General features: G+C 36.4%; 1 protein-coding gene and 1 long non-coding RNA gene across 3 annotated transcripts in view; both read left to right on the forward strand.

Moving 5' to 3' along the window:
- LOC127844929 (uncharacterized) overlaps positions 1-24,970 on the forward strand; it is a 150,302-nt gene that overhangs the window by 43,424 nt on the left and 81,908 nt on the right. Inside the window, exon 1 of one of the 2 annotated variants that reach the window (XM_052375491.1) lies at positions 18,111-18,133. The exons of the other annotated variant lie outside the window; for it this stretch is intronic. Within the exon in view, the coding sequence (XP_052231451.1) occupies positions 18,126-18,133 (8 nt within the window). The 5' untranslated portion in view covers positions 18,111-18,125. Of the gene's footprint in view, positions 1-18,110; positions 18,134-24,970 lie in introns of those variants that run through there. 2 annotated transcript variants of the gene reach the window in all.
- LOC127844935 (uncharacterized) overlaps positions 1-24,970 on the forward strand; it is a 168,157-nt gene that overhangs the window by 38,630 nt on the left and 104,557 nt on the right. The gene's annotated exons all lie outside the window — the stretch shown is intronic.

Here is a 24,970-nt window from a genome sequence, read left to right on the forward strand (position 1 = left end):
TAACACAGAGACAAAAAATCAAATTATGCAATGAAACACATCTATATCTTCAAATGAAATGAGTCCTAACAGCACCTTATGTAACATCAGGCAATTTTAAACACTCCATTACATGACATGCGTTCTTCTCCCATTAAAACGAAAAACTGCGCTTCATTTCCATAATTGGATGCGCACCATTACGCAATGCGATGCCCGTTGCATAAATCTTATATAAGATTAACTACTCATACACAAATTACCCGGTATGTGTTTGCTCTTACTCGACTTATGAGATCGTACATGAAAAAAAATAATCGAGGTAGATCGATCCATGCGTCGTCGCGGTAATGTTTGTCAAAGTTGTTGTTGTCATGAAAACTCGTTGATTTACAACGCAAAACGTCTTATTTGAACTGACGCGAATTAATTTAATCATATTTGTCAACTTCGCTTTTGCTTTATTTTGATAATTTAATCCAAAGTTTAATGTTAGCAAGTGTTTTTTATCCCCACGCTTTTTGAAAAAAAGGTGGGGATATTGTGGTGATCTCCGCCGTCCGTCCGTCCGTCTGTCCGTCCGTCCTGGCCACTATCTCCTCCTACACTAAAAGCACTAGAACCTTGAAATTTACACACATGGTAGCTATGAGCATATGTGCGACGGTGCACTATTTGGAATTTTGATCTGACCCCTGGGTCAAAAGTTATAGGGGTTGGGGTGGGGCCGCGTCAGAAATTATCACTCATTTTTTTAGGTTATTTTACATTTACTTCTTTATTTCTACACCGATTCACTTCAAATTGATACTGGACCTCACCTATGACAATACGGTCAATCTCAACCATGCATGGCCCCATTCCCAACCCTGGGGCGCCCCGCCCACATAGGCCACACCCACCAAAAATTTCCATTTACTATAATTTTTTCATTTCTACACGGATTCACTTCAAATTGATACTGAACTTTTGTTATGACATTAGGGTCAATCTCAACTATGCATGGCCCCAATCCCAACCCTGGGGCGCCCGCCCACATAGGCCACACCCACCAAAAAAATCCATTTACTATAAAAAAAATTTAGGTTATTTTACATTAACTTCTTCATTTCTACACTGATTCACTTCAAATTGATACTGAACCTCTCTTATGACAAAACGGTCAAACTCAACTATGCATGGCCCCGTTGCCAACCCTGGGGCGCCACGCCCACATAGACCACACCCGCCCAAAATTGCCTTTTACTATAATTTCTTCATTAATACACTGATTCACTTCAAATTGATACTGAACCTCTCTTATGACAATACGGTCAATCTCAACTATGCATGGCCCCATTACCAACCCTGGGGCACCCCGCCCACATAGGCCACACCCTCCCAAAATTGCCTTTTACTATAACTTCTTTATTTTTACACCCATTCACTTCTAATTGATACTGAACTTCTCTTATGACAATACAGTCAATCTCAACTATGCATGGCCCCATGATCAACCCTGGGGCGCCCTTGGGTCAAACATGCGGCGTGGGGATACGCGTCGGCCTCTGCCGCGCCATTTCTAGTTTTTACTGGAATTAAACAAGGAGTCAGTTAGTCTTCCGAAAATGTGCAGTCTGTGTGAATTGACAGTTTGACGTCATCAAAGGAAAGCCGCTTTCTGTCGGAAGCAATAAAGCGACAAATTTCGCGCCGAAAAAAATGGCTTCCTTTGTCTAGCAATCAACATGCCGAACCAATCGTGTGTTTGTTTCTCAATTGCAATCCTCCAATTTAATAAAAGCACGTGCATAGCTCCGCCTTCGAATCTTTTGCAGAGAACGGAGGCGGAGTTTAACGGTTAATTGAGCTAGTGTTTTACACAAGTTGAGTTCCGATTTGCCGAAATTACTCGGCCCTAAGCATTGAAACGACAAATACATTTATCAATGATTTTCCGAGATATACCGATTTGTTCCGATTTCCAAACTTTCGGTACAGTTCCTATAAACTATGGCGGACGTGTTTACAAAATTCCTAAACACATATATCGTAAATAATGGCAGTGATTTATTGGATTATTTATACGTATTATCAAATACTATCGGGTTTGTTTAATATGATTAACATGTTAAACAATATAGTTGCGTCACAGACACGGAAATAAATTTTGATGGGGTCGACATTTGACTGACGCTGATTTTCTTATTGTCTGTAATTTTTACCCGAAATAAATTTTGAGAAGTGCCTATAAAAGGACTGGTACATAATGTGTCACATTGAAAAATATCCTGATCTCTGCAATATATGTGAACCAATCGTTGATTGTACTTACTTGATTTTATTCGCAACCGTACTCAAACCGGATCGTTTTTTTTCTCATTTCGCTCATTTTGCAGTGCGGTCGGGAATAAAATATTTAAAAAAAAGACGATTTTCCGCTTTATTTTTTTTCCCATTTTCCAAAAATTAGTGTCGGCGGTTTTGTAAACCAAGAAATATAAAAGTCGTGGCCTTATTCAAAACTGCACCCGTAGCCGAGCGTGGTACCTGTTATGCGGTGCTCTTGTTTAATTATAGCATGCCCTAAGCAATATGATACACATTCTGCAATTGCAAAGCAAACTTAAACAAACATATGGGCCATGTTCTGTATAAAGGGGGTTTAATGCATTTGCATTTGAGTGTCATCCCAGATTAGCCTGTGCTGTCCACACGGGCTAATCAGGAACAACACATCCCCCTAAACTAGATTTTTGCTAAGAAGATACTTTCTTTAAACGAAAAATATCATAAAAGAGGAAAGTGTCGTCCCTGATTAGCCTGTGCAGACTTCACAGGCTAATCTGGGATGACACTACCGACATGCATTAAACCCCCCTTTTCACAGAGCACGGCTAATAATTTTGCTGAATTTATTTTCTATTCTGTGAAAGATACAAAATGCAGTACAACTGACAGATCAATACATGATATCAGGTGGGATGTATTTCCAAGTTATTACTATTGACTATCACCTAATTGTCTTACCTATTACATCTCCATTAGACCATATGTTAATCAATGCATTTTATGTCAACCTTTGAAGTCTCAAGCCTGGCTGTCTGTTGCTTTGACTAATCAATTTTATAAATCTGTGGTAAAAATGTCTGTGCCAAAACGAATTATTGAGCCTTAAATACATATTCATTTATATTTGACTTTTTTCAATGTTGTTTATGGAATCTGCATGATTACTTTTAGTCTGGATTAAAATTAGATGAAAATGGTGTTTGTATACTAAGTGAGAACACACAACATTTACCATAGGGTATGTAAGATAAGTAATACTGACTAAAATGATCCATATTTGGTCCCTTATATTAGCCAGGTTTTTTTCTAGCCAATGGCATATTGGGAATTTTTTAAAGACCAAATTGGGATTTTGATTATCAACAAATATTGACACATCAGGTTTTTCTCTGGCCATTTGTGGAAAAAACATGTAAATTGTGGTTATAAACTTTGTTAGATGTTTGTGAAATAAATTGAGATATAATAATAATTAGACACTTCTTTCTGAAAAAATATATATAAAGAATATAGTTATTTTATTTTTGGGGAAATTGGGATTTTTTTACAATTTTGGGTTTGGATCAGATCCCTTTGCTTTCTGGGATCAGGTTCGTATTATGGTCTTTTTTACATATCAGAAAAGAACCTGTTAGCTATGTACTGCAGGAATTTGAAGATAATATCACTGTTACTCCAATATAATGTGCTTCATTATAATGCAGAATCCAATGTAACTTGGTGATAGCTTGGTCCAGCCCGGTTTTACCCCAAATCTTCTATACCTGACCAAAATCCATGTTTAGCAAATCTCTGTTTGTACATAAAATTCAAAGATGTTGACACACTGCTTGATTTAATGGTCTGTTCAATCTATTATGATCTATGAGAGGTTAAACAACACCTAGGGGCTAATGAGTTGTTATCTATTGTTCAATATAAGTAAAGTTGTGAACAACTTTGATGTAAGTGTTTAACATTCTTAATTAAAGTGGTGGAATGTGTTTCTTTCAATTAGGTTACAAGTGTGAATTTATAGAGTTCACGATAGTCATATTTTTATGCTTATATTTACATGTAAAATACTTTGTATTTTATGCTTATTAGAAGAAAAAACTGAGAAGTGTTTCTCAGAAACACAATGCCCCCTTAATTGAGCCGCTTTGAAGCTATATATTTGACCTTTGACCTTGAAGGATGACCTTGACCTTTCACCACTCAAAATGTGCTGCTCCATGAGAAACAAATGCATTCCAAATATCAAGTTGCTATCTTCAATAATGCAAAAGTTATTGCAAAACTTTAACCAAGGTTAAAGTTTTGCGACACACACAATGAATGAATGAATGACAGACAGACAGACAGGCCAAAAACAATATGCCCCCGATCTTTCGATCCGGGGGCATAATGAAAAGAAAGTCCTTGCTTGTATCAATGCTTTACGTTTATTATTTGCGCAACAGTCAACATGGCACACAACTTGTAAGACTGGTTTGCAGCTTGGAGCCAATTGTCTTCATTGTATTGCAGTGACAGTGTATCTCCCTCAACTGCAAGTTAGATATTAAAATGTGTGTGCTCGTTTGGTTGCTATAATAATTTGAGAAGTGAAAAGTCAATACAACAGCATGCAATAGCATAAAATAATACTAGTTAATTAGGAATGCTCCAGTTGTTGAATTGTTCTAAAATTATTGTATGACATTACAATGTATGGACATCATTTATTGGAGATCAATAGTCTCAAGATCTGAATGTCACCTTATTTGGTTCAGAGTGAGTGCTGATATATATTATCTTGTCAATTATACTTACACTAAATACTTTTGGGTTGGAAAATTTAATGTATTGAGATGATGTTTTAGAACCGTTACAGATGCGTCACTTCAACTGTGTTTTAAAATTTGGTAAGAATGATAAGATTATGTAACTTTTTTGCATCGCAAATTCTCCAAAGAATCCAGCAAACAATATGCAAACCTAAAATAGGAACATTAATTTACAATACTGATTAGCCTGTAAGTGGTAACTGAATTATAGAAGAACATTGGACTCTTTGGTTACATACTGAATAAATACAATCACATTATTATCCCCACGTTTTTCGGACAAAAAGTGGGGATATTGTATTGATGTGCGTCTGTCCGTCCGTCCTGGCCACCTGCTCCTCCTACACTATTAGCACTAGAACCTTGAAACTTACATACATGGTAGCTATGAGCATATGTGTGACGGTGACAGTGACAGAATTTTGATCTGACCCCTGGGTCAAAAGTTATGGGGGTTGGGGCGGGGCCGGGTCAGAGATTTTCACTCATTTTTTTATGTTATTTTACATTAACTTCTTCATTTCTGCACCGATTTACTTCAAATTGATACTGAGCCTCTCTTATGACACTAAGGTCAATCTCAACTATGCATGACCCCATAACCAACCCTGGGGTGCCCCGGCCACATAGTCAACGCCCACACCGATTCACTTCAAATTGATACTGAACCTCTCTTATGACAATACGGTCAATCTCAGCTATGCATGGCCCCATAACCAACCCTAAGGCACCCCGCCCACATAGGCCACGCCCACCCAAAATTGCCTTTTACTATAATTTCTTCATTTCTACACTGATTCACTTCAAATTGATACTGAACCTCTTTTATGACAATACGGTCAATCTCAGCTATGCATGGCCCCATTACCAACTCTCGGGCGCCATGCCCACATAGGCCACGCCCACCCAAAATTGCCTTTTACTATAATTTCTTCATTTCTACCCCGATTCATTTCAAATCGATACTGAACCTCTCTTATGACAATACAGTTAATCTCAACTATGCATGGCCCCATTACCAACCCTGGGGCGCCCCGCCCTTATAGGCCACGCCCACCCAAAATTGCCCTTTACTATAATTTCTTCATTTCTACACCGATTCACTTCAAATTGATACTGAACCTCTTTTATGACAATGCGGTCAATCTCAACTATGCATGGCGCCTTTACCAACTCTGGGGCGCCCCGGCCACATAGGCCACGCCCACCCAAAATTGCCTTTTACTATAATTTCTTCATTTCTACACCGATTTACTTCAAATTGATACTGAACCTCTCTTATGACAATACAGTCAATTTCAACTATGTAAGACCCCATTACCAACCCTGGGGCGCCCCGCCCATAATAGGCCACACCCACCCATAATTGTTTTTTACTATAATTTCTTCATTTCTACACCCATTCACTTCTAATTGATACTGAACTTCTCTTTTGACAATACGGTCAATCTCAACTATGTATGGCCCCATTGCCAACCCTTGGGTGCCCAGGTCATAATAAGCCACAACCAAATAGGCCACGCCCACCCAAAATTGCCTTTTACTATAATTTCTTCATTTCTACGCCGATTCACTTTAAATTGATACTGAACCTCTCTTATGACAATACAGTTAATCTCATCTATGCATGGCCCCATTACTAACACTGGGGCCATGCATAGTTGAGATGGACTGTATTGTCATAAAAGAGGTTCAGTATCAATTTGAAGTGAATCTGTGTAGAAATGAAGATATTATAGTAAAAGGCAATTTTGGAATGTTTAATGAGTTTTGGCTCATCAAATTTCCACGGTGTTGTAATTTTTAACGACGAAACTACATAACGTTTATTATTTTACTATGAAAACCAAGGAAACTGTATTTGCATTGATTTAAAATTCGGAGAAGCCAGATTAACAATTGTCACTATTTATGGGCCAAACAACTTGTTTAATAATATTTTTCAGAAAACTGACATGATTGCAAAATGTGGATATTTCAATGTAGTCTTCGACCTAACATTTGACCCACATAGGCCACGCCCACCCAAAATTGCCTTTGACTATAATATCTTCATTTCTACACAGATTCACTTCAAATTGATACTGAACCTCTTTTATGACAATACAGTCCATCTCAACTATGCATGGCGCCATTACCAACCCTGGGGCGCCCCGCCGACATAGGCCATGCCCACCCAAAATTGCCCTATAATTTCTTCATTTCTACACTGATTTACTTCAAATTGATACTGAACATCTCTTATGACAATAAGGTCAATCTCAACTATGTATGGCCCCTTTATCAATCCTGGGGCACCCCGCCCATAATAGGCCACACCCACCCAAAATTGTCTTTTACTATAATTTCTTTATTTCTACACCGATTCACTTCTAATTGATACTGAACTTCTCTTATGACAATACGGTCAGTCTCAACTATGCATGGACCCATTACCAACCATGGGGCGCCCCTGGGTCAAACATGCGGTGTGGGGATACGCGTCGGCCTCTGCCGCGCCATTTCTAGTTGACCTTATGATGCTGAAGTGATATGTGAAACAGTGATTTAATTGCTTATTTAACCATCTTCAACATTCATTTTGTATACAGAAATGGTGGCTTTTAAGAATCTGCAGCTTAATTTTATGCCATCCTTTTAAATGCCTGTCTCTTGACATTAGCTAATAGTGGAATTTCCTTGGTGAATGGATAGGAATGTTGTGAGGAATGTACTGTAAATAAGGGATGGCCAGTTGTGAGACTCTGGATTTTTACTCTCAAATAGGACTGTTTTCATTATGACTGTTTACCAAAATTACATTACATGTTTTTGACATAAATTGAAGGTTTATTTCGATTAACCAGCCAATGTGCACCAGGTAGTTAAGATTTATGCCCTTTATTAAAAAAAAGCAAATTTGCCAATGCAGCCTGCTAAGTCATACAGTTTTCATAAAAACTTCTCCAGACTTTCTGGCATTGTTCGGTGACATACAATGGAGGCAAACTTTGATAACCAGCAAATTTGCACAAGGCACTTCAGATCTGTTACACTTTATTTTTAGCTCGGCTGTTTTCGGAGAAAACCCGAGGTATTGTCATAGCCAGCTCGTCGTTGTCGTGTCATCCGCAGGCGTCGTGCTAAAACCTTGACATTTTGCTCTACAATCAAAGTGCTTTCACCTACAACTTTGAAACTTCATATGTTGATGCACCTTGATGAGTTCTACATGCCACACCCATTTTTGGCTCACTAGGTCAAAGGTAAAGTTCACTGTGACCTCTAAAAAAAAAAAAAAAAATTCTGACAAGCTTTCGCAGCCAAGCGTGGCACCCATTATGCGGTGCTCTTGTTTAAAAGCAAAATTTGCGGTCTCTTTAACTCTAACTCATTCAGTTTTATTGAGTCTTACCAAGCATTCTTCAGAAGTTAGTTGGCACTTAAAATGGAGGTCAAGCTTAATAATCAACCTAATTGTGCCAGTGTTTCAAGAAAATGCTATCTTGTCTGTTACAACTCTCTTAACTCATTCACTTATCACCAAATCTTCCACCAAACATCCAAGATATGTTTTTGCAAATCAAAAGGAAGTCAAGTTTGATAGCAAGCCAAAAAGATGGCATCTCATAGGGTCCTTTTTTCAACGGCCATATATTTCTGCCCATGACCTTGTTGTAAATTAAATACAACTAGAAATGGCGCGGCAGAGGCCGACGCGTATCCCCACGCCGCATGTTTGACCCAAGGGCGCCCCAGGGTTGATCATGGGGCCATGCATAGTTGAGATTGACTGTATTGTCATAAGAGAAGTTCAGTATCAATTAGAAGTGAATGGGTGTAAAAATAAAGAAGTTATAGTAAAAGGCAATTTTGGGAGGGTGTGGCCTATGTGGGCGGGGTGCCCCAGGGTTGGTAATGGGGCCATGCATAGTTGAGATTGACCGTATTGTCATAAGAGAGGTTCAGTATCAATTTGAAGTGAATCAGTGTATTAATGAAGAAATTATAGTAAAAGGCAATTTTGGGCGGGTGTGGTCTATGTGGGCGTGGCGCCCCAGGGTTGGCAACGGGGCCATGCATAGTTGAGTTTGACCGTTTTGTCATAAGAGAGGTTCAGTATCAATTTGAAGTGAATCAGTGTAGAAATGAAGAAGTTAATGTAAAATAACCTAAATTTTTTTTATAGTAAATGGATTTTTTTGGTGGGTGTGGCCTATGTGGGCGGGCGCCCCAGGGTTGGGATTGGGGCCATGCATAGTTGAGATTGACCCTAATGTCATAACAAAAGTTCAGTATCAATTTGAAGTGAATCCGTGTAGAAATGAAAAAATTATAGTAAATGGAAATTTTTGGTGGGTGTGGCCTATGTGGGCGGGGCGCCCCAGGGTTGGGAATGGGGCCATGCATGGTTGAGATTGACCGTATTGTCATAGGTGAGGTCCAGTATCAATTTGAAGTGAATCGGTGTAGAAATAAAGAAGTAAATGTAAAATAACCTAAAAAAATGAGTGATAATTTCTGACGCGGCCCCACCCCAACCCCTATAACTTTTGACCCAGGGGTCAGATCAAAATTCCAAATAGTGCACCGTCGCACATATGCTCATAGCTACCATGTGTGTAAATTTCAAGGTTCTAGTGCTTTTAGTGTAGGAGGAGATAGTGGCCAGGACGGACGGACAGACGGACGGACAGACGGACGGACGGACGGCGGAGATCACCACAATATCCCCACCTTTTTTTCAAAAAGCGTGGGGATAATTAATGCCTCAACATGTGACAGTGTTACGCTTAATCCATATATGCTAGTGAACTCTTCCATCCTTCTTAATTGGATCAATTTATTTCCAAAATTAGGGATGTCTAGTATATTTATTTCTATATTTAGAATATTTCTTACAGAAATTCATTTAAGCAAACAGCGCAGATCCTGATGAGACGCCGCATCATGCGGCGTCTTATCTGGGTCTAAGCTGTTTGCTGAGGCCTTTTTTCTAGATGCTAGGCATTAAAAGGTTAATATTAAGAAATCAGAAGATACTTTGTAACTAACATAAAATCATTTGTAAGATTATGCGACTATATATTGTAAATTGTATTCCATACATTTTCTGCATATATATAGGTCAATCTTATTTTCAGATTGCAAGAATTCGAGATCATAGTGGGCAGTAATTGCTGGCACATAAAGTACTGCTGTATTAAAAGTAATTGTTACAAAATGATTTTAAAGCTTAAATCACTGTGTATTGATTCCATGCAGTTTTCCTACAAGTAGAAGGATTTAGAGTGGGTGTAAATCATTTGATACTCCTAAATTGTGTCAAGGTTTGACTTTTTTTAATCACGTGGTGTCAATTTACAGTACGTTATTAGTTAGCATAATGTTTCTGTAGTTAGGCCAGAGTTGTTTAATAAAATGATTTTCGGACCCGCCGACTCCAATTTTTGACGAAACCAAAAAAAAAAAAATTTAAATTTTTTTTTTTCGGATGCCAAAAGGTGGCTTTTAAACACGAAACGCTTGCCGGGTTTTAGAAAAAAGGTTCAAATGAGTTATAAATCATTATAATAAACCCAGTTTTAATGACCCACATTAATACGCGAACCTCCTTCATCGTGTACATGTGCTGGAATTTACTAACAGCTACGCCATCATTGTTTGTGCAAGAAGTTGATGAACACTACAACGCTTTCATCAGCAAATTCTGCTAATTTCCCAATAATTATGCAACCGTCAAATAAAATCCTGAATGGAATCGATTTGTAAGTAAATATTTTATTATTTCTTTACAATTTTATAAAATTGATAGTATTAAAATGACTAAAAAATATCATGAAAGCAATAAAAAAAGAACGATTTTAATTTAACAGGTGCTCAAAATGCGAAACCAATTTACGCCTATCAACTTTAAACATTCCATATTTTACGCACAAATACGGTCATATTTTAGAGAATAAAATTTTATGTAATGTTTAATGTAGTTGTAGTGACGAATTTGTGCATATAATATGTGTTTTTTCGTTATTTTCAATGGGTACGAAACTTTGGTTTTATTCCGAACTGGTTCGTACCAAAAGTTCAAAAATCGCAAAATCAACAGTTTCTTAAACAATTTCAAACCATGAATGTCCAAATAAAATATTCAAGTTTATGGGGGTTATTATCTGATTAACACTCACTGCTCCTTTATGACATTGAACTATCAATTATGTTATCCTGGGATAAACGGTCACGAAGATCAATAATTATAACAATTATTAGGGACGCTATTTCTTTAATCAATACCATGACAAAAACACATGTTAACTTGTTTCAACAGTGATTTGTGTTTAACAGTTCCATTATTAAAATGTTCTGGGAACGATATATTTTAATTAAGATACAAACTATTTCTGAAATCAAAAGTAGGTCCTTCACTCGATGTACTATATTTCGGATATGTTTAAATTCTGACATATATTAAGATAGTGACATTTATGTGTTGATTTGTTGTATATAGTTTGTACAAATATGTTTTGTGTTATTTCAGACTACAAGAATGGATGGTGGCAATTATCCTGGGTCTTTCTGTCAAGAAAAAAGATGAAAAAAAACTTAATTTTTAATAATTGAACCTGGAAATCAACCACCACAACTAACAGAAAACCTTTTAACAAAAGGTGTTGTTTTAGAATTGGTGAAATTTGATAATAAACAGAAGTTGGTGTATATCATGTCAAAATGACCAAATGTATAAGCTGTTTAACAATTTGAATTGAGATGCTTTATTTTCTGATGTTTGATTTATTTTTCCTTTCAGATGATATATATTTGTGTGAGTCTAGGTTTTAATAAATAATTCTGAAACATTTATGCAGCAAACTGTTACATTTATATTGTTAACTTTATTATATTATGTTGGTTATCTGGTTTATCAAGTGGAAAGAATGTTTGTTATATAAAAATAAAGCTTTTAATATTAAGACTTATGAAGGTACTTATTGTTATTTATGTATTAACATACTTCTCAGAGTAATAAAAATATAGTAAATGCCATTATTCATTAATGTAGTAAGGTTCCTTAAATGATTGTCCTTATTGATTAAGTTTGAATTACGAGCGGTTTTCACACCGCGATAAAGTGGCGACAACTTTTTTGGGCCAGTGAAACCCCTGAAAAGCGTTTTATTATGCTATTTGTTTTTGTCTGCGGTATTGATTTTTACTGGTCAATAAACTATAAATGTTTCTTTTCAGCCTCAATAGCTTATTGGTTGTTTGTGGAGATAAAGTATTTTTAATGCAACATATGGATTCCTTGTGAAAAAAAACACATAAAAAAATCATTATTATAGACAAGTGAAAAGATTGCATAACTTTTGAACTTATATATATATATATAATTAAGATATTTTTAAAATTCAAACTAATTTAAAAACTGCACATCAAGACCTACAGTCTGATTATGATCATTTTGCACATCAACATGTTTGAAAAAAAATCACTGTGGTTGCTTAGTAAAAAGAACTTCATACCCTAACATTTTTAAAATTAGTGCATATTTGGTCACCCATCTTTTTTATGCCCCCATTCGAAGAAGAGGGGGTATATTGCTTTGCTCATGTCGGTCTGTCGGCCGGTCTGTCCGTCGGTCTGTCGGTCGGTCCGTCCACCAGGTGGTTGTCAGACGATAACTCAAGAACGCTTGGGCCTAGGATCATGAAACTTCATAGGTACATTGATCATGACTCGCAGATGACCCCTATTGATTTTGAGGTCACTAGGTCAAAGGTCAAGGTCACGGTGACCAGAAATAAAAAAATGGTTTTTGAATGATAACTCAAGAACGCATACGCCTAGGATCATGAAACTTCATGGGTAGATTGATCATGACTTGCAGATGACCCCTAAAGATTTTGAGGTCACTAGGTCAAAGGTCAAGATCACAGTTAACCGAAATAGTAAAATGGTTTCCGGATGATAACTCAAGAACGCATGCGCGGAGGATCATGAAACTTCATGGGTAGATTGATCATGACTCGCAGATGACCTCTATTGATTTTGAGGTCACTAGGTCAAAGGTCAAGGTCACGGTGATCCGAAATAGTAAAATGGTTTTCGGATGATAACTCAAGAACGCATACGCCTAGGATCATGAAACTTCATAGGTAGATTGATCATGACTTGCAGATTACCCCTATTGATTTTGAGGTCACAAAGTCAAAGGTCAAGGTCACGGTGATCCGAAATAGTAAAATGGTTTTCGGATGATAACTCAAGAACGCATACGCCTAGGATCATGACACTTCATAGGTACATTGATCGTGACCTGCAGATGACCCCTATTGATTTTCAGGTCACTAGGTCAAAGGTCAAGGTCACAGTGACAAAAATTGTATTCACACAATGGCTGCCACTACAACGGACAGCCCATATGGGGGGCATATTTTACAAACAGCCCTTGTTTTTGTTTTTTTTCCGTCCTCCTACCCGACACTTTTAGACAAAAATCTGAAAATCATTTTATAAAAAAACTCTGGCCTTAGTAAAGTTAGCTTAATTGTCCTTTTTGTTGAAGAAGGTTTGTTAAACATACAATAACAAAATGTTGCATATACCACTACATGTTTTTGAGAAACAATCATGCCAGAATTTTAGTTTTGGCTATCAACACAATAGAAAGTAAAAGTATGTATCTACACAGCAATATGGATTAGCTGTATCTGTGCAATTAACATTTTTACCATTATATGTGTTGTGTTTTTGGATTCCTTTTTGAATAGTTGGTCCTTTTAAAGTGTTTTCCATGCAGTGTTTGCCAGTTTTTACTGGATCATGCAGTTATTAAAACATTATTTAAATGGTCTTTGCAAATCAATGTCCAATAGTGTTTGCAGGTTCTTTATGGATAAATGTGTAAACAAGTTATAACCACCGTATAATTTAATGTCAACATATATTTGGACAAAGTGATTGCAAAACTTAACTTCATTGTGTTATCGGGAACATGGGCACATATACATGTAGGACAGTATTCACCATGCAGATTATGTCTTTTAAACCCATATCCTGAGGTCAAGGGGAAACTTGTCAAAGGTCAAAGTTGTAGTTAGCTTGGTTAGACTTGCACTTTCATCATTCATCACCTAATTTTCAGTGATAGAATTTTGCAAAAATTGATAATCTTAGCATCCTAACAAACAATTGGCAGTTGGCACAAACAATTAGGGTCGCTGGAATGAATGGGAAATTAACTTTTGTTATGCCTAACCTTCTGGTGAAACAAACATTAAGAGAATTCTTTATATACTTGTAGCATTGTTTGCAGAGATTTTTTACCAATTGATATATGCAAAAGATTTTTTAGACAATTTTACAAAACACATATTCTGCTTATGCCACTGTGTGTAGGGAGAGCATAATAATTATCTTGCATTATTCGAGCAACTGCCCTGATTTAAGATGTACTCATTAAGATGGACTAGTTTGATAATGACACTGCAAATTCTCAATTTTCACTTGCTGTAAAGATAGTGCACACAGTGAAGTCCCCATTTATAGACAGAGTCCATCAGCTTATCTCAGTGATGCATGATTTAAGTTTGACATGTAAAGGAAGAGTTTCATCATAAAGGCTAGAAGTAGAACCAGGCAGGTGGCATCACTGAACCAATAGCATTCAATGAGAGAAAATGTCGCGATTGTAATGTTCTTGATGATGAACATTTGCTTTGGAATTTTTACTATAAATATTAGCCCTTGCTCAATAAAAAGGGGGTTTAATGTATGTGCATAAAGTGTCATCCCAGATTAGCCTGTGCAGTCCACACAGATAAATCAGGGACACCACTTTCCGGCTTAACTAGATTTTCATCAACAACAATTTTCCTTTAAACATGAAAATATATTAATAGCGGAAAGTGTGGTCCCTGATAAGCATGTGAAGACTGCACTGGCTAATCTGCGACGACACTGTATGTACATGCATTTTTTGGGCGGGCCACGTCCACCGGTAATAATAGATCATTATCAGCCATTATTAGGGGACAAACACCATAATTGATCCCCATGAACGACCCCTAAATCGTTCATACATGTTATCTTAGCATTTATGCACACACCGCTGATAAGAGCGTGCATGTTTTGATTGAACATTGGCCGAATGCAGACAGCAAGCGCTTGTGAGAATTTCAAGTGCACGCATTTTAGCCTGCTGGGCTAAAATCGCCTGGGGAAATCATAATTCTTATAATCCATGCATAACACTTTTTTTATTTTCTATTTTGTATGTGGCTAAAGCAATTGAATGCTTTAGAGCTAATACATGTTGCTGCTGTAGATGTTGTATTATAATTCCCTTACGGCAGATCTGACCGCTATTCATATACAATTAACATAAGTATTAAGTAAAATTTGAACAAATTAATTTATATAAAATCTCTGTCCATTTAAAACAAATATTTAATATTTGAAAATAACCTTTCTTAAAAACATAAATTGTATGTTCGGATAAAAGCATAGGTAAACCGTTTATTGGTACATGTTGTTGTAAACACACCGCGTGCGTTCCTTTAATTTTTCTTTTGGTTAATAAAAACTGTTCCATATGCAAACAAGTTGACATTTACATTTACGATTGACGTGTTTGAAACGTTGTTTAAAATCTTTCTTCTGCGAGCACACCATATCATGTAAGTTATCTTAATTTGCTCATTATAGATATACTGACGATCTATTTGTGTTGATTCATGCCAGAAAATAGTTTATGCTAATTTTACCAATAAATGACCGCCCGGATTTCAGGCGGTGATTTTGCTATGGTAAATCGCGAAACCAGTTGCAACTCCCAGGACCCGGAGGGTCAATAGCTGGGAGTTGGATTATTGCAACTATGGTTTTGCCCTGTCTGTTGGTTGGTTGGTTGTTTGTGTGTTTTTTTGCTCCAACTTTAACATTTTGTCATAACTTTTGCAATATTAAAGATAGCAACTTGATATTTGCCATGCATGTGTATCTCATGGAGTGCCCATTTTGAGTGGTAAAAGGTCAAGGTCATCTTCAAGGTCAAAGGTCAAATATATAGCTTCAAAGCGGCACAGAAGGGGACATAGTGTTTCTGACAAACACATACCTTGTTTTAAATTTATTTTTCATAATTATTGTGCACTTGAAGATTCACTGAAAATGAACTTAATGTTTGTAAGATTCAATGCTAAAACACGATGTGCATATACAAAAGATTGGATTTTAACCCTTTACTACTTAGATACGTATTTTGACGCATTTTATTAGTCCCTTAAAAGTTACATTTAATTAAAGACCTTTCTTACTAAATTAAGTTTTAAAGGCTTCATTTCCAAACCTTAAGATGCTAATGAGCAGCAAGCAGCATAAAACCTTAACAGACCCTGAGTTACTCGCAGTCTGTTCTGTTTTTATGCTGTTTGCACATAGCCATTTTCACTTTGCCTCTGAATAGGAAAGGGTTAAATGAACAAGATCGTAAAATACCACTAGACCAACCATTAACATTTCTAAATCTTATTAGAGAAAAACATTTATAACCTACAAATCTGGAAAAAAATTGATCATAGCAATTTATATATATATATATATATATAGTTTGGTTGGTTTGGATTGGAATTAAAAAAAAAAGATTTTGCTTACAAGTACTGTTTTGTTTTCAACAACATCAAGAGAAATGCAATTTTCTATCTTTACTTTAAAGTAAAGATATACGCCAAATATCTGCTTAAAAGATATTTATTGTTATTATAACTGTAGCAAATAAATGACAGTTTTCACCTGAATGAACATTACTACCATTCCATTAGATCTGACGATTCAAGTCAATTCAAGTTTTATGGGACTGTGACTTTAAAGGCATACACAAGTTGCCGCAAGGAAAAAGAACTATCAATATTTATACCAAGATTGAACAAATAGATAATATGAAATATTTGACTTAAAATAAATGGAATTGTGCTAATAATATTTTAAGTTAAATGTTTACTTTTTTTTCTTGATACCCAAAAAACGAAAATGTAAATCACAGGCATGATATTTGCATGTACAAATCCCTTTCTTGTGAAAGAAAAGCTAACAATTAAGGGAGGGGGATAAACCAAACAACATGAGATACTTGAAATTTAACTACAAGATTAGTGCCACACTTTGCTCAAAACCACATGCAATTAGAAATCAAATAATGTTATTTAGTTTCTATTGACTTGTAAGTGGTAAAAGAGTGTCAACATACCGGTATTAGGAAATAAAAAAGCATGTGTTCATCAATAGCTTGGTGTGGAAAAGTTTTAACATTTGTTATCAGTTTCCACAAAATCAAATACTTTGTGTATACAGAAGTTAAATGAAGGATAAACTGCCATGATACAAATTGTAGGCAGCATTTAAATGACTTGTTATGGTTTATTCTATTTGGATCGTTTTAACCCTTATTTAGACTTTCGATAACATTTTCTGTTTGTGTTTTGCAAATCATTGCTTGTGGATATCACATGTTCATGTATCACATGTACACTTATATAACTATTTTGTACCAAAATGCATATGAGTTTTAATTTAGATTTTTAACTGTTTACCACTTAGATATGTATTTTTACGCATTTGTAGACCTTCAGAAAGCAATTAAAGACTTTTGTAATAGATTAAAGTTTTAAAGACTTCATCTCCAACTCTTAGATATTGATGAGCAGTAAACAGCATAAAACCTGAAAAGACTGAAAGTAAACCTGAACAGACTGCCAGTAACTCGCAGGCTGTTTTGGTTTTATGCTGTTTGCACATAGCCATTTTCATTTGCTTCTGAGAGGGAAAGGGTTAAACTAGCACATGATGATGTTAGTGATTTTATATAATTTGAAATAAATCTTCGCACACTAGCTGGTAAAGAGTTTACACTTTTTGATGATTCAACCCCGATCCTGTTGACTGAGTAAAGAATAATAACAAAATCCAGTCTGTTTGGAAATCTACAAGTGTAAGTCAATTAATAGTTCTCAACTGTTAAAGCCAAAGTTATAAATGGTCATGCATGTTAAATTTATTTGCATTTTGCCAATAGTTTTGACAGTTGCCTTTTTTATATAAGTGCTTGTGCGATGTGAATGCAATACTGCTCCAGCAGCTGGAGTTTCACTTCTTTATATTATATTCATTGAGACTTTGATAGCAGTTAAACATTAAAATGGAATAGAAGTGGGTTAAGTGGCATGAACTACATGGAGTTTAACAATGGAACGAAAAAATCAACAGTGATTGAATTATTTATATTGGACTTGTATATGTTGGTGTCCTGTTTCTATGGTAGGGTAAGAACAAACTCGGCATTATTGTGAGACATTTTATTTTAGTGGTAATTAGAATAGGTTAAAAATTAGCAAGTTTTAAGCTGAGTGCACTTATTGTATGATTGTCAAAAAAAATTGTGCAATAATTTGTATTTGACTTCGGGGGTCATGTTTTGTAAAATTAAGTCCTACGTTAGCGCAGTGTTCTCTGATTGTTATCTTGGCTGTGTTCGGTGAAATCCTGATGAATTGTCATAGCCAGCTTGTTGTGTTGTCCGCCGTCCGAGTCGTGCTAAAATGTTAACATTTTGTCAAGGTTTTGAACATTGGCTCTAAAATCAAAGTTCTTCAACCAACAACTTTGAAACTTTATATGTAGCTACACCTTGATGAGGTCTACATGCCACACCCATTTTTGGGTCACTAGGTCAAAGGTCAAGGTCAATGTGACCTCTAAAAAAAAATATTCTGACAAACTTTCGTCTATTCAAAACTGCACCCGCAGCCGAGCGTGGCACCTGTTATGCGGTGCTCTTTTTAGCTCACCGGAGCACAAAGTTCTCATGGTGAGCTTTTGTGATCGCTTTTTGTCCGTCGTCCGTCGTCCGTCGTCAACATTTTGCCTTGTGAACACTCTAGAGGCCACATTTATTGTCTGATCTTCATGAAATTTGGTCAGAACATCTGTCCCATTGATACCTTGACTGAGTTCAAAACTGGGTCATGCTTGGTCTAAAACTAGGTCACTAGTTAAAAAAAAAGAAAAACCTTGTTAACACTGTAGAAGTCACATTTGATGCCCAATCTTCATGTAAGCTTGTCAGAATGTTTTTTCTAAATGATATGTTGGTTGAGTTCAAAAATGGTTCCCGTCTGTTGAAAAACATGGCCACCAGGGGGCGGGGCAGTATAATCCTTATATGGCTTTAGAGAAACCTTGTGAACACTCTAGAAGTAACAATTTTTGCCCAATTATCATGAAACTTGGTCAAAACATTGGTTTCATTGATATCTCGGACGAGCGCGAAAATGGTCCAGATCGGTGAAAAAACATTGCCGCCAGGGGGTGGGGCAGTTTTCCTTAAATGGCTATAGTAAAACCTTGTTAACACTCTAGAGGCCACATTTATTGTCCAATCTTCATGAAATATGGTCGGAAGATTGGTCTCAATGATATCTTGGATGAGTTTGAAAATGGTTACGTTTGCTTGAAAAACATGGCTGCCAAGGGGCGGGGCATTTTTCCCTATATGGCTATATATGGCTTTAGTAAAACCTTGTGAACACTCTAGAGGCCACATTTATTTTCCAATCTTCATGAAAGTTTGTCAGTAGATTGGTCTCAATGATATCGTGGATGAGTTTGAAAATGGTGGCGTTTGCTTTAAAAGCATGGCTGCCAAGGGGCGGGGCATTTTTTCTTATATGGCTATATATGGCTATAGTAAAATCTTGTTAACACTTTAAGAGGCCACATTTATTGTCCGATCTTCATGAAACTTGGTCAGAAGATTCACCCCAATAATATCTTGGACGAGTTCAAAAATGATGCTGTTTGGTTGAAAAACATGGCTGCCAGGGGGCGGGGCATTTTTCCTTATATGGCTATTGTTAAATCTTGTTAACACTCTAGAGGCAACATTTATTGTCCGATCATCATGAAACTTGGTCAGATGATTTGTCCCAATGATATCTTGGATGAGTTTGAAAGTGGTTCCAGTTGCTTGAAAAACATGGCCACCAGTGGGCGGGGCATTTTTCCTTATATGGACTTATGAATCTTCATGAAACTTTGTCAGTATATTTGTTTAAATGATATCTTGGATAATTAGCCAATAAGCATTCAAACTCAGACTCTGCCTGGGGCATTTGGTTAGGATTGTATTGCTTACTAACTGGGGCTGAAGCTTGATCCATACTATGATAGGCACACAAAAGGAATATTGCAGATATTAAGGTTAGTTCTGTTGATTGTGTTTTGATGATCCAGAAAGTTAAATGCTGTTTATTTAAGAATTATTTTGTGAACACTAAATAGGCCTTTTTCACTATCAATTAAAAATGGTGTTCAATATTTAGATTACAATTTAAATGGTTCTATGTTTAACTGACTATAATATAATGTTTGCCAAATACTGTTAACAGCGTATTAGGAGATAATCTTTACAATATACATTTGTCCATTGTAAATACCAATAATTATTACTGTGTCAATAGTTACCATATTTTCAGAACTCTAAATTTCATGAAACTTAAGAATTTTGTTCTTATTATTTTTTTGCCAAGTTTGTTTAATCCTTTAAAAACCCTATGGCCTTTCAGGGAGCATGCTATTTCCTTGTGTGGCTAAAGTGAAACTTTGTAAACACTCTAGAAATCACATGTTTGCCCACTCATTATGAAACTTAAATGCTTGAAGGACATGTGTGTTTATGAAATCTTGTCTGAGTTTTAAAATGGTTCCAGTCAGTTTGAAAACATGGCTGCAAGCAGATGGGTAGTTTTCCTGACATGGCAAAAGTGAAACTAATGATGTCTCAGCTGAGTTTGAACATGTTTCTGGTCTTTAAAAAAGTACAGACAACTCTAGATGTGGTAGCTTAGCTGGTGATTTTTGCTTAACCCATTTATGCCTAGCGTCCTGAAAAAAGGACATTGCAAACAGCGTAGACCCAGATGAGACGCCGCATAATGCGGCGTCTCATCTGGGTCTGCGCTGTTTGCTTAAAGGAATTTCTGTAAGAAATATTCTAAATATAGAAATAAATATATTAGACATCCCTAATTTTGGAAATAGTTTGATCCAATTTAGAAGGATGGGAGAGTCCACTAGGCATTAATGGGTGAAATGTGACCTTAAATGCAATTTAATCATCTTTAGGATTATTACAACTATCAATGTGATGGCAATGAATATTTTGTGTTATGTTGAAGTTGCATTTGATGATAGTGACATGAGGATGGTGGTGGTGGTGATGGTGATGATGCTTATGATGATTGACTGGTATTGGGATTCAGAAATATGCATGAACAACAATCAAATTTCAATTGATATTGAATAGTGAATTTAAATATTCCTAATGCTTCAGATTATTGTAAGTGACTGCCAGAGATCACTTATTGTAATAAACCTACTAAAACAACATGAACTTTTGATTTGAATCTTATTTGACCTTTCCTCATTTATACATGTTATTTGGTACTTCATTTGAAGGTAATCTCTCCATTTGAGGTAATTATTTAATGGGTGACTTATTGAACTTTGTAGGTTTTGAATGTAGCTTCTTTTGTATGAGAAACTTGTAACTGGCTACCACTGGGTTGTTGTAGAAAAGTTGTTTAATAATGTTATTATTTAATAATTTAGCTGATCTTTGGGAAGATGGGACTTTATGCATGTGGTAAGAGTTTCATTCCAAATTAGCCTGGTAGTCAGCACAGGCTAATCATGGACAACTTCCCGCTTAGACTTCCTTTAAACGAAACATTCCATTAAAGTGCTAAGTCTTGTCCCTGATTAGCCTAATTTGACTGCATTAAACTTGGTTTAGCCCGAGACAGGTTAATTTATTAACAACATAGTACTGTGTTGATAAGGTTCTAATGAAAGATTTGCAATTATCAGATGTTAGTCATAACAAGACTATTGTCAAGCAATATAAGTCTCCTACCGGCTCCACCATTGTCAGAAATTCCACCATTTTCAGAATTATAAAAAATATATATTTGTTGCCATAGCAACCAGAATTTTTGACATAGGAACAAAATGAAATGACGTGCATAATGTCCATATTGCCATCTATCCATGTTTCAAATAACATGAACAAATATTAAGAACTTTAAAAGTTATCGCAGGATCCAGAAAACCACCATTTCATTTCAGCAGTATTTCTAGTCTATTTGTTGCCATAGCAACCATAATTTTTAACGTAGCAACGAAATGAAATGACGTGCATAATGTCCATATTGACATATATCCATGATCCAGAAAAGTGTGACAGACAGACAGACTGACAGACAGAGTGCAAACCTCTCTGGTATGTAGGGGACTAATAATGTGCATACAGTACACAAACATAATCCGCGGCTATGCTGCGGCCAGATTTTTAGTACGCGGTGGCAGAATCGTGTGTTCACGCGGGGTATCGCCTTGGCACTCGGCATCGATCCGCGCAACGAAGCCCAGTCTGTATTAACCTCGTGTACTTTCGCGGAGTAAATCCGCCGCATACGTACGCGGCGGATCGAGTGAAAAGATGTCCACCTTCATGTACATACATGTATGTGTAGCGTAGAATTAATTACGCGCAACTGTTAATGTTTCTTTCGATTATCATTATTTAATTTGTAATCCAAAACACACTTCCGAATTTTAATGCTAACGCGACCTTTGGCAAATTCTAGCGTCAAATAAACAGTTCTAAAATATCCTTTGTTTCATAAAAGCGCGCGAAAATTATGCAGACATGTAGAATGTCGTTTGGAAAGTTTGGGTGTATTTTGTGTTGAATGAATACATGAACATCACGTCAGGCGTAAATCGCGTGTTCAGTGGGGAAAAAAACCGCCCGATGAGACGTTATTTCATCATCTCTATAAATAGTAACAAATGCCAAAATGTATTTGATACTTAAGGAAATATCGAGAATGTTTGTGTATCGTAAAATTTACCAGGCTTTAAAACTGGAATATACGGGATTATCGGGTAATTAGTAGCGATATTAACTGTATAATATGAACAAAATAAAACGTGTTTATATACGCATATTCAAACAATAGTTATAATAAGCTGATAATTAACAAAACAACAAATACGTCGTCACTGTCTTGATTATTGATGTGGCTTCAAACTGCTGATTTTTTCAGCTTAAATATAATAGCAAAATCAACATGCAATTAATTTATAAATCCACCATATGCTGGAGCCTTGACCACTTGTATGTGCGAAAACATAATTACGTGACCTTGTTTATGTGTGAAATACATACACTACGGGCGGGAAACAAACTAAATTGGCCAGACACATTAACTATGCTTACATGTATATGCTAATACAATCCGCGCACAATAAATTTATTATGATTTTAATTATTATTATAATTGGTCTTTCAAAATTTGTTAACTACATGTAACTAATAATTTTAAAAAGATTATTTATTTCATGACTCGGCATTATGTCGCGGATCGCGGCATGCCTCGGCGGACAGATGCGAAGTTTCGCGGCAAAATGCGACTTGCCACCGCATACTGACGCCGCTTCAACGACTGACCCCGCATCGACTCGTTTCGCTTTGCCGCCGCGGATCGCGAAATACGTTTGTTCCGCTTTGGCTGTACTGTAGTTTAGTTAAGTTTATGAAGTCTTTAGAAGTTAAGTTTTGTTTAGGTAGCAGATGAGCATACCAGGACCCTCTTGTTTTCATTATCGGATTAAAAAAAAATTGCAACTCTGACTACCTTTTAGGTAAAACATTTGAAAATCATTTTATTTTAAGAACTTCAATATACAAACTGTCATGACATGAAATCAAATAACTTGATCAGCATTTTAAATGTATGATATACCAACTTGATTTTGTATTCTCTTACGATCTTCAGATTAAAGTTTATAAATTGCATTCAGGAAGGAATTATAAAATGTCCTGAATGGTTTTGATAGCATGAAGTGTTAAGAATTTTAATTTCCCTCCAGGGCTTTTAAGGAAACCTTATTTGGTTGGTTGGTTTGGTTGCAGCTATTTCACAAACTTAATTGCATTTTGTTTTTGTAAGTTTAAACAATTTGAAAAAAACAACGCAATATAATGGTGACGCCTGGGCTGGAGCATAACTTTCTCCAGCATGGATGGATTTATATGCCCCCCTTTGATGAAGAGGGTTATATTGTTTTGCTCATGTCGGTCCGTCCGTATGTCTGTATGTCCATATGTCCTTATGTCCGTCCACCAGATGGTTTCCGGATGATAACTCAAGAACGCTTAGGCCTAGGATCATGAAACTTCATAGGTACATTGATCATGACTTGCAGATGACCCCTATTGATTTTGAGGTCACTAGGTCAAAGTTCAAGGTCACGTTGACCCGAAATAGTAAAATAGTTTCTGGATGATAACTCAAGAACGCTTATGCCTAGGATCATGAAACTTCATAGATACATTGATCATGACTGGCAGATGACCCCTATTGATTTTCAGGTCACTAGGTCAAAGGTCAAGGTCATGGTGACCCAAAATAGTAAAATGGTTTCCGGATGATAACTCAAGAACGCTTATGCCTAGGACCATGAAACTTCATAGATACATTGATCATGACTCGCAGATGACCCCTATTGATTTTCAGGTCACTAGGTCAAAGGTCAAGGTCACGGTGACCCGAAATAGTAAAATGGTTTCTGGATGATAACTCAAGAATGCTTATGCCTAGGATCATGAAACTTCATAGGTACATTGATCATGACTCGCAGATGACCCCTATTGATTTCAAATCACTAGGTCAAAGGTCAAGGTCACGGTGACCCGAAATAGTAAAATGGTTTCCGGAAGATAACTCAAGAACGCTTATGTCTAGGCATTCATGAAACTGCATAGGTACATTAATCATGACTCGCAGGTGACCCCTAATGATTTTCAGGTCACTAGGTCAAAGGTCAAGGTGACTCAACTTAGAAAAATGGTTTCCGGATGATAACTCAAGAGCGGTTACGCCTAGGATCATGAAACTTCATAGGTACATTGATCATGACTTGCAGATGACCCCTATTGACTTTCAGGTCACTAGGTCAAAGGTCAAGGCCACAGTGATTTGACACAGTAAAATGGTTTCAGGCGGATGATAACACAAGAAAGCTTACGTCTAGGA

This window comes from Dreissena polymorpha, chromosome 9, assembly GCF_020536995.1.
Source record: "Dreissena polymorpha isolate Duluth1 chromosome 9, UMN_Dpol_1.0, whole genome shotgun sequence".
NCBI classification, from domain to species: Eukaryota; Metazoa; Mollusca; class Bivalvia; order Myida; family Dreissenidae; genus Dreissena; species Dreissena polymorpha.